This window comes from Patiria miniata, unplaced genomic scaffold, assembly GCF_015706575.1.
Source record: "Patiria miniata isolate m_02_andy unplaced genomic scaffold, ASM1570657v1 HiC_scaffold_7, whole genome shotgun sequence".
Classification (NCBI taxonomy): Eukaryota; Metazoa; Echinodermata; class Asteroidea; order Valvatida; family Asterinidae; genus Patiria; species Patiria miniata.
Window position 1 is genome coordinate 32,569,109 of NW_024037074.1, and position 11,241 is coordinate 32,580,349.

Here is an 11,241-nt window from a genome sequence, read left to right on the forward strand (position 1 = left end):
ATTTCTGGCCTCTACCCACCTTGTGTGACCATTTGACTGAATTTCGTGAAGTTGGATTTTTGGGCCAAAACTTGGAATTTTTGATGACCGCGGATATGGATTTTTTTTGGGTTTTTGGACATTTGGGTAAAAAACTGAAATGTTTTTTTCCTCCCTGGATCCTAGCTGTAGTGAGCTGAAATCTTCAGGGGATTCATTTCTGGCCTCTACCCACGTTGTGTGAACATTTGACTGAATTTCGTGAAGTTGGATTTTTGGGCCAAAACTTGGAATTTTTGATGACCGCGGGTATGGATTTTTTTTTAGTTTTGGGACATTTGGGTAAAAAACTGAAATGTTTTTTTCCTCCCTGGATCCTAGCTGTAGTGAGCTGCAATCTTCAGGGGATTCATTTCTGGCCTCTACCCACCTTGTGTGAACATTTGACTGAATTTCGTGATGTTGGATTTTTGGGCCAAAACTTGGAATTTTTGATGACCGCGGATATGGATTTTTTTTGAGTTTTGGGACATTTGGGTAAAAACCTGAAATGTTTTTTTCCTCCCTGGATCCTAGCTGTAGTGAGCTGAAATCTTCAGGGGATTCATTTCTGGCCTCTACCCACCTCGTGTGAACATTTGACTGAATTTCGTAATGTTGAATTTTTGGGCCACAACTCGGAATTTTTGATGACCGCGGATATGGATTTTTTTTTAGTTTTGGGACATTTGGGTAAAAAACTGAAATGTTTTTTTCCTCCCTGGATCCTAGCTGTAGTGAGCTGAAATCTTCAGGGGATTCATTTCTGGCCTCTACCCACCTTGTGTGAACATTTGACTGAATTTCGTGAAGTTGGATTTTTGGGCCAAAACTTGGAATTTTTGATGACCGCGGATATGGATTTTTTTTTAGTTTTGGGACATTTGGGTAAAAAACTGAAATGTTTTTTTCCTCCCTGGATCCTAGCTGTAGTGAGCTGAAATCTTCAGGGGATTCATTTTTGGCCTCTACCAACCTTGTGTGAACATTTGACTGAATTTCGTGATGTTGGATTTTTGGGCCAAAACTTGGAATTTTTGATGACCGCGGATATGGATTTTTTTTGAGTTTTGGGACATTTGGGTAAAAACCTGAAATGTTTTTTTCCTCCCTGGATCCTAGCTGTAGTGAGCTGAAATCTTCAGGGGATTCATTTCTGGCCTCTACCCACCTTGTGTGAACATTTGACTGAATTTCGTGAAGTTGAATTTTTGGGCCACAACTTGGAATTTTTGATGACCGCGGATATGGATTTTTTTTTAGTTTTGGGACATTTGGGTAAAAAACTGAAATTTTGTTTTCCTCCCTGGATCCTAGCTGTAGTGAGCTGAAATCTTCAGGGGATTCATTTCTGGCCTCTACCCACCTTGTGTGAACATTTGACTGAATTTCGTGAAGTTGGATTTTTGGGCCAAAACTTGGAATTTTTGATGACCGCGGATATGGATTTTTTTTGAGTTTTGGGACATTTGGGTAAAAACCTGAAATGTTTTTTTCCTCCCTGGATCCTAGCTGTAGTGAGCTGAAATCTTCAGGGGATTTGTTTCTGGCCGCTACCCACCTTGTGTGAACATTTGACTGAATTTCGTGAAGTTGGATTTTTGGGCCAAAACTTACAATTTTTGATGACCGCGGATATGGATTTTTTTTGAGTTTTGGGACATTTGGGTAAAAAAACTGAAATGTTTTTTTCCTCCCTGGATCCTAGCTGTAGTGAGCTGAAATCTTCAGGGGATTAATTTCTGGCCTCTACCCACCTTGTGTGAACATTTGACTGAATTTCGTAATGTTGAATTTTTGGGCCACAACTTGGAATTTTTGATGACCGCGGATATGGATTTTTTTTTAGTTTTGGGACATTTGGGTAAAAACCTGAAATGTTTTTCCTCCCTGGATCCTAGCTGTAGTGAGCTGAAATCTTCAGGGGATTCATTTCTGGCCTCTACCCACCTTGTGTGAACATTTGACCGAATTTCGTGAAGTGGGATTTTTGGGCCAAACTTTGGAATTTTTGATGACCGCGGATATGGATTTTTTTTTGGTTTTTGGACATTTGGGTAAAAACCTGAAATGTTTTTTTCCTCCCTGGATCCTAGCTGTAGTGAGCTGAAATCTTCAGGGGATTCATTTCTGGCCGCTACCCACCTTGTGTGAACATTTGACTGAATTTCGTGAAGTTGGATTTTTGGGCCAAAACTTGGAATTTTTGATGACCGCGGATATGGATTTTTTTTGAGTTTTGGGACATTTGGGTAAAAAACTGAAATGTTTTTTTCCTCACTGGATCCTAGCTGTAGTGAGCTGAAATCTTCAGGGGATTCATTTCTGGCCTCTACCCACCTTGTGTGAACATTTGACTGAATTTCGTGAAGTTGGATTTTTGGGCCAAAACTTGGAATTTTTGATGACCGCGGATATGGATTTTTTTTTGGTTTTTGGACATTTGGGTAAAAACCTGAAATGTTTTTTTTCCTCCCTGGATCCTAGCTGTAGTGAGCTGAAATCTTCAGGGGATTCATTTCTGGCCTTTACCCACCTTGTGTGAACATTCGACTGAATTTCGTGAAGTTGGATTTTTGGGCCAAAACTTGGAATTTTTGATGACCGCGGATATGGATTTTTTTTGAGTTTTGGGACATTTGGGTAAAAACATGAAATGTTTTTTTCCTCCCTGGATCCTAGCTGTAGTGAGCTGAAATCTTCAGGGGATTCATTTTTGGCCTCTACCCACCTCGTGTGAACATTTGACTGAATTTCGTAATGTTGAATTTTTAGGCCACAACTTGGAATTTTTGATGACCGCGGATATGGATTTTTTTTTAGTTTTGGGACATTTGGGTAAAAAACTGAAATGTTTTTTTCCTCCCTGGATCCTAGCTGTAGTGAGCTGAAATCTTCAGGGGATTCATTTCTGGCCTCTACCCACCTTGTGTGAACATTTGACTGAATTTCGTGAAGTTGGATTTTTGGGCCAAAACTTGGAATTTTTGATGACCGCGGCTATGGATTTTTTTTGAGTTTTGGGACATTTGGGTAAAAAACTGAAATGTTTTTTTCCTCCCTGGATCCTAGCTGTAGTGAGCTGAAATTTTCAGGGGATTCATTTCTGGCCTCTACCAACCTTGTGTGAACATTTGACTGAATTTCGTGAAGTTGGATTTTTGGGCCACAACTTGGAATTTTTGATGACCGCAGATATGGATTTTTTTTTTGGTTTTTGGACATTTGGGTAAAAACCTGAAATGTTTTTTTCCTCCCTGGATCCTAGCTGTAGTGAGCTGAAATCTTCAGGGGATTCATTTCTGGCCGCTACCCACCTTGTGTGAACATTTGACTGAATTTCGTGAAGTTGGATTTTTGGGCCAAAACTTGGACTTTTTGATGACCGCGGATATGGATTTTTTTTGAGTTTTGGGACATTTGGGTAAAAAACTGAAATGTTTTTTTCCTCCCTGGATCCTAGCTGTAGTGAGCTGAAATCTTAAGGGGATTCATTTCTGGCCTCTACCCACCTTGTGTGAACATTTGACTGAATTTCGTGAAGTTGGATTTTTGGGCCAAAACTTGGAATTTTTGATGACCGCGGATATGGATTTTTTTTGAGTTTTGGGACATTTGGGTAAAAAACTGAAATGTGACCTGTCACGACGAAATGAGCGTAAAGTCGCACTCTGCTGTTTCCTATTAGGACGGTTCAAAGTCCAAAATTGAAGGGGTGGTCAATTTTTGGGTTTTGTAATATTTGGAAAGTGTAAACCCCGTTCTATCTAAATCCAATTTTTTGGCGCAATTAGACATTTACAAACATCATTTTTAGGCCAATTTTGACGATGGCATTGTTCGTGTCTGGTCAGAAATCTTAAAACAATGTCGGAGACAAAGACGCAAAGCCGCCTGATTTTGTAAAAATTGTCACCCTCCTATCGCGTGATTGCTTATACGTACCCACTTGATTTTGGTATCGTCCGAAAGCTGGTGACGTGGCCTTTTTATTTTCAGTAAGGTAACCCTTGACCTTTCATTCATAAATAAAATACAAGAGAGTTTATTCGGTTGTCATCGATGTAAACAAACAGCCCTTGTTGCCAACGCTTGTCGTTTTAAGGACTGTGATTGGTGTAATGCTACCACATGATCTTCTGCGCATGCGCTCGAGTGTTGTCCGGAGCTAGCTCCGTACACGTACACGTACACGTACGTACACATACAATCAATGTACATTGTACATGTACATGGCGCATGCATGAAAATGGCAGCGTTTATGTGACAATTCTTTCGTTTGATTTTGTGAGGATTTCAATAAATAAAATGTCCGACGAAGACCGAATCAAGATTGCACTCAACGATTCTCGTATTTTGGGCCTCAATGCCGCTGACAACGATGCACTTGGAGAGCTTTTTACGGAGTTCTTTTCCAGCGATAACCACGGTGATGCTTCGGACAGTCACGATGGTGCGAGCGATCGCGAGTCGTCAGATTCTGATTCCGATGCCGGCGGCCACTGGAAAGAGTCTGCTTCTGACGGGGAAAATGACATCGACAACGCAGAAGAACCCATGGATGTTGATGACAACGATGATCTTGAACCAATCGTTGTTGAAAATGTTGCAGCCAACATCATTCAGGATATAGGTAGGGGGCTAAGTAATGGATTTTTCAACAACAAAAAATCTACTTTTTTGTTATGTTGTTTTTCACTTTTTGTAAGGTTAAAGAGAAAGTCAAAGTTTAATCCTAATTTTAATTATTTGTTTTCCCTGAATTGTGTACATTTAATGCAGAGGAAAGTGTACTTATTTTGCACACACAAACATCTTTGTCTTTACTCAACTAGCTTAGTTTAATGAATAAAACTTAAAAGGCAGATTGCAATCGTGATTTTAAAAAATTCGAGTGATATTTTAATTTAAAGGGAATATACAACATTTGCAAACATCGAAAAATAAAGCTACCAAGTTTTTGCGAAATACCTTAATAGGATGTTGGTAAATGACAGTCTAAAGCATCCTGTAAAATTATGGCACCTGGTATACTGTCATTTTCAAGAAAGTGTTATTTTTGTATCAATTTCCAACGCTGATCGGCCGATCAGCGTTGGAAACAACTGGCTTTTTTTTCAAATACTGGCCCCAATTTACCATTGCACTTGTTTGCAATCGATTACAAACCTATGAACGGGTACGAGCCAGCTAGACTGGTTCCCTGACCTTACAATTCCCCAATGTATGTAAACTGCTCTGTTTCTTCTTATATGGAGTCAGGGAACCAGACTACAGGAAAATGATCGTTTTTCTTGGTTTTTATAGCATTTTCGAACCCAAAACCTCCAAAATTTCAGTGTAGCTATATTTGCTTTATATTTCCAAACCCCCAATTCCATCCATTTCTGAAAATTACAGCAAAAGCAAATGATGTATATTCCCTTTAAAAGAAACATTATCAATGAGCCAAACGGAGAGAAAATCACAATTTCATTAGAAACCGTGTCATTAAATGAACGAATTTCCAAACGAACAGCGCCCTCATAAATCTGTTAATGTCCCTAACATAGGAATGGATGATTGGGTTTCCCCTGATGCTGAGGAGGAGCTGGAGAAAGTGAGGAACTTCAACAAGTGCAGATGCCGCAACCATCAATGTCTGCAAAAGTTTGACAGTGGATTCATCATCAAACTTCGTCGCCAAATGAGTGATGCGACACTCACCAAGTCCGAGAAGAAGATGTTCCTACTTGGCAAGTTGAGTACGACATTGAACAACAGTCAAACTACAAATTGCAAGAAACGTCCCCGACAGAAAGTCCGACAGCGATCGAGAACCGAGTATCTTGTTGAAGGAGTGAAGGTCTGTCGTGAAGCTTTCCAGTTCATGCACAAGTAAGTTGTTGTTTATTATTTGTTTTAATTGAACCTAGCTTGAAATATCCAGTTCACTTGCTCGTGACATGGAAGATTCATCAGTGGAGCTGGAGCAGGATCCCCCAACTAGCCAGCGGAAATAACGTTTTCCGACACTTTTTCTTAAATTATATTTCAGCGTTTCTAACAATCTGCTCACGAGTCTTGCCAAGCACTATAAACATGAAGGAGCTGCCCCCCATAAGATCACATCAGGAGGAAGGAGGTTTAATACAAGGGCTCTGACGGTAAAGGACATCGAGCGGGTGGTTCAGTTCATCAGCTCCTATGCCGAGGAGCATGCATTGGTGATACCTGGTCGTGTCAGTGGGGTGAAGTGCCAGGACCCAAGGGTGCGCTTACTTCCTTCATCTGAGACGAAATCATCAGTATGGAGGAAATATCAGACTTACATGGGGGATATGAACTCTACACGGAGACTTTCAGGTACTTTTATTAGTAAAAAAAAATCAATCGTTCAAATTATGGATGTACAAACCCCTATACTCCTCTGCTTACCCCAAAACACAGAGGTTCCACATACGTTTTGGTATTTTTATTGTTTTTAATTCGTACGCCAGTCTAAGCCCATGTTATGATGTGTTGTAGATAAATTTACCGAGGACAAAGATGTAAGAAGGCCTTGAACTTTAGAAAATATATGTGATGTAAACACTCCAACAAATTCCATCTTTTATTGACAGCGGTACATTATGTACCTTAAGCTTTCTTTGTTATTACAGAGTTAAAAAAAAATGACCACAAAACACAGTTTCTTTGTTTCTTGAAAATGGTATTAATTTTTCAATGTATTTTTTTTTTCACTTCTGATGCCAGGTGATCCAGATTTTTGCATCGTAAAGCGAGTGACATTCACAAAGCTGTGGTGCCAGTACTGTCCCTTTGTGTTGACCACCCGACCAAAGACAGATCTGTGCTGGGTATGCCAACGCAACAACAGTCTTGTTTACCAGAGCGCCAACCAGCTGGATGGAGAAAAGCTCGCACAGCTGAGACGCCAGGAAGAACATCTACGGGTTGTAAACATGGAGCGTGATCTCTACCGATCCATGGTTGCAGATTGTAAGCAAGCTGTCGGAGAGGAACACCTTGGTCTTCATCAGCCAGCTTCTCGACGGGGGACAGCTCACTATAGTTTCGACTTTGCTCAGCAAGTCCATTACCCTCACAATCCAAACCAGCCGGGCCCCATGTATTTTCTTTGCCCTCGCAAGTGCGGCATATTTGGAGTTTGCTGTGAAGGAATCCCTGAACAGGTAAATTACCTAGTGGATGAGGGTATGTCGTCATCTAAAGGATCTAATGCGGTCTTGAGTTATTTACACCATTTTTTTCTTCACTATGGCCTGGGTGAGGAGAATGTTGAACTCCACTGCGACAATTGCTCGGGGCAGAACAAGAACAATTTTGTAATGTGGTACTTTGTCTGGCGAACACTTCATGGTTTTCATGATAACGTAACAGTGAACTTCCTCATCGCCGGCCACACAAAGTTTTCACCGGACTGGTGTTTTGGCCTGCTTAAGCAGAGATACCGAAAGTGCGTAGTCAGCTGCCTGGGGGATCTTGAAGAGGTTGTTCGCACCAGTACAACGAGTGGTGTGAATATTCCACAGCTTGTTGGCACTGAGAATGGTACCAGTTCCGTGTCCTTGTATGACTGGCAGGCATTCCTGAAACCCTTCTTCCGAACTCTACCAGGCATCAAAGGCTACCACCACATGAGGTAAAACATTATCGATTGTTGTCTCTAAAGTATGGTTTATGCATCTAGTTGTTTTTGCATAACCTGTCACCCGCCACTCCTTGGATCTCCACCAGCATCATACAAACCATTCTGTGTGCCCTCAATATTCAATTTGTAATTTCTTTCCTTTTTCATCAAAGGTTCAGCAAAGACGATCCCGTGCAGCCTTCGTGAAAGCATACGCTGACTCCCCAGAGACAAGAGTTCAGCTTTTACGCAGTCCCAGTATCATGCCTGCCAAGAATCTACCTGAGCCAACTGCTCCCCCAGGTCTGTCTGCGAAGCGTTCGGAGTACCTGTTTCAAAGCATACGTGAGTACTGCACCCCTCAGACGCGTGATATCACGTGCCCACCACCACCAGCTGCCCCAGCCCTCCCTGATGTTGAAGATGCAGAGTCGCAACTTGAAGATAGCCATGAAGAATCGAGTGATGAAGATTCTAGTTCTAGCGCAACTGATGAGAGTGAAATTGCCCCACCAAAACGTAGACGTTGAAGATTTAAGTTAACAAACCCTTGATTATACCCTTGATTTAACTGTGCACACACAAGTTGTACTTTTTTACAAAATCTCATTGATAGAGGATTTGAGATTGCGATTTGGGCGTCACTATAACTTTTGTTTTAATTTATTAAGTCGTAAAGGAATAAAAGAAAACGACATTACATTGAATCATATCATTTCCGATTTGCTGAAATGAATATATACATGTACATTGTAGCGTAAAATCCAAGAAAGTTTTGTAAGTTTAAGAAGAGTTGTAAATACATGTATAACAAATACTGCCACTTTAAGGTTTTCTTAATTGATTTTTAGTTAAAGTGTGTTGTTTTATAGTACGTAGCGAAACATGAAGGACATGGAGTTCCAATAATTGATGTCCAGTGTATGAAGAAAGTTTGCTATGTTGAGCACCTTTACATTCTATAACTGCCCCTTTAACCTTGATGCTCAAAGCAACAAAATCGGACAAATGGAACAAGTGCTATCTTGTCTGTGTGAGATACCATGTTTGTTTGCTTTGATATTACAAAGTTAACTTAATTGCTTATACACTGTTCTTTTGCAAAGAGATAATTCAAACATGGACGGTTAACTATTTATAACTGCTCAGCTGAACTGCTTACAATTCATAAAAAAAGTAAATTCTGTGAAAAGACTGCTCCTTTAAGATGTTTAATTACGTTTGTTCTACATTATCAATGCTTGATTAATTCATGTATCAAAATGATTTACTATTCGTATGTAAAAGCAATGGATTTTGAAATTCTAAGCCAGTTTACATTATTTCAACAGTATTCAAAACGTCTGCTAAATTATGCAAATATTATGCAAATTATGCAAATGAGACCCTTTTATTCATTACAATTAATAATGCATGTACATGCTAATGTCATTGTGTGTATGTCCTGCAAATTTGAGGTAAAAATAATAATCAGAACATGGTTGTTGCTAAGGAAACAGAACCTACCTTTCTATGTGTTGCATTATTTTGTGTGGTGTTCTTATACACAACTTTAAAGTCTGTTTTCTCAAAATTTATTTCCTATAATGTGTGTAGACTCCACGACTTTCTTAGGCTCTAACTTTGTTAGTGAGCGCAGTACCCCCAAGTGTTATATACCATTGGAAAGCTCTTGATCTATAGATTTCAGAAATACCAAAATCTAACTTTTGAAATTTTCCGACTTTACTCTCATTTTGTGGTGACAGGTCACAAATGTTTTTTTCCTCCCTGGATCCTAGCTGTAGTGAGCTGAAATCTTCAGGGATTCATTTCTGGCCTCTACCCACCTTGTGTGAACATTTGACTGAATTTCGTAATGTTGAATTTTTGGGCCACAACTTGGAATTTTTGATGACCGCGGATATGGATTTTTTTTTAGTTTTGGGACATTTGGGTAAAAAACTGAAAAGTTTTTTTCCTCCCTGGATCCTAGCTGTAGTGAGCTGAAATCTTCAGGGGATTCTTTTCTGGCCTCTACCCACCTTGTGTGAACATTTGACTGAATTTCGTGAAGTTGGATTTTTGGGCCAAAACTTGGAATTTTTGATGACCGCGGATATGGATTTTTTTTTAGTTTTGGGACATTTGGGTAAAAAACTGAAATGTTTGTTTCCTCCCTGGATCCTAGCTGTAGTGAGCTGAAATCTTCAGGGGATTCATTTCTGGCCTCTACCCACCTTGTGTGAACATTTGACTGAATTTCGTGAAGTTGGATTTTTGGGCCAAAACTTGGAATTTTTGATGACCGCGGATATGGATTTTTTTTTAGTTTTGGGACATTTGGGTAAAAACCTGAAATGTTTTTTTCCTCCCTGGATCCTAGCTGTAGTTAGCTGAAATCTTCAGGGGATTCATTTCTGGCCTCTACCCACCTTGTGTGAACATTTGACTGAATTTCGTGAAGTTGGATTTTTGGGCCAAAACTTGGAATTTTTGATGACCGCGGATATGGATTTTTTTTTGGTTTTTGGACATTTGGGTAAAAACCTGAAATGTTTTTTTTCCTCCCTGGATCCTAGCTGTAGTGAGCTGAAATCTTCAGGGGATTCATTTCTGGCCTTTACCCACCTTGTGTGAACATTTGACTGAATTTTGTGAAGTTGGATTTTTGGGCCAAAACTTGGACTTTTGATGACCGCGGATATGGATTTTTTTTGAGTTTTGGGACATTTGGGTAAAAAAACTGAAATGTTTTTTTCCTCCCTGGATCCTAGCTGTAGTGAGCTGAAATCTTCAGGGGATTCATTTCTGGCCTCTACCCACGTTGTGTGAACATTTGACTGAATTTCGTGAAGTTGGATTTTTGGGCCAAAACTTGGAATTTTTTGATGACCGCGGGTATGGATTTTTTTTTAGTTTTGGGACATTTGGGTAAAAAACTGAAATGTTTTTTTCCTCCCTGGATCCTAGCTGTAGTGAGCTGCAATCTTCAGGGGATTCATTTCTGGCCTCTACCCACCTTGTGTGAACATTTGACTGAATTTCGTGAAGTTGGATTTTTGGGCCAAAACTTGGAATTTTTGATGACCGCGGATATGGATTTTTTTTTTGTGTTTGGACATTTGGGTAAAAACCTGAAATGATTTTTTCCTCCCTTGATCCTAGCTGTAGTGAGCCGAAATCTTCACAGTTTTCATTTCTGGCCTCTACCCACCTTGTGTGAACATTTGACTGAATTTCGTGAAGTTGGATTTTTGGGGGCCAAAACTTGGACTTTTTGATGACCTCGAATGGATTTTTTTTGGAGTTTTGGGTCATTTGGGTAAAAAACTGAAATGTTTTTTCCTCCCTGGATCCTAGCTGAAGTGAGCTGAAATCTTCAGGGGATTCATTTCTGGCCTCTACCACCTTGTTGAACTTTTCTCTGAATTTCGTGAAGTTGGATTTTTGGGCCAAAACTTGGAATTTTTGATGACCGCTCGGATATGGATTTTTTTTGAGTTTTTGGACATTTGGGTAAAAAACTGAAATGTTTTTTCCTCCTCCCTGGATCCTAGCTGTAGTGAGCTGAAATCTTCAGGGGTTCATTTCTGGCCTCTACCACCTTG

At 40.0% G+C, this 11,241-nt stretch overlaps 1 protein-coding gene across 1 annotated transcript; it reads left to right on the plus strand.

The window, feature by feature from the left end:
* Positions 1–4,320: 4,320 nt before the first annotated feature.
* LOC119746437 lies at positions 4,321–9,152 on the plus strand (the record flags this gene model as incomplete). The annotated part of the gene is given in 5 exon segments (XM_038223391.1): positions 4,321–4,651; positions 5,571–5,895; positions 6,056–6,363; positions 6,754–7,663; positions 7,825–9,152. Coding segments are annotated over 5 exon segments (1,902 nt in total). The 3' UTR covers positions 7,859–9,152.
* Positions 9,153–11,241: the final 2,089 nt, after the last annotated feature.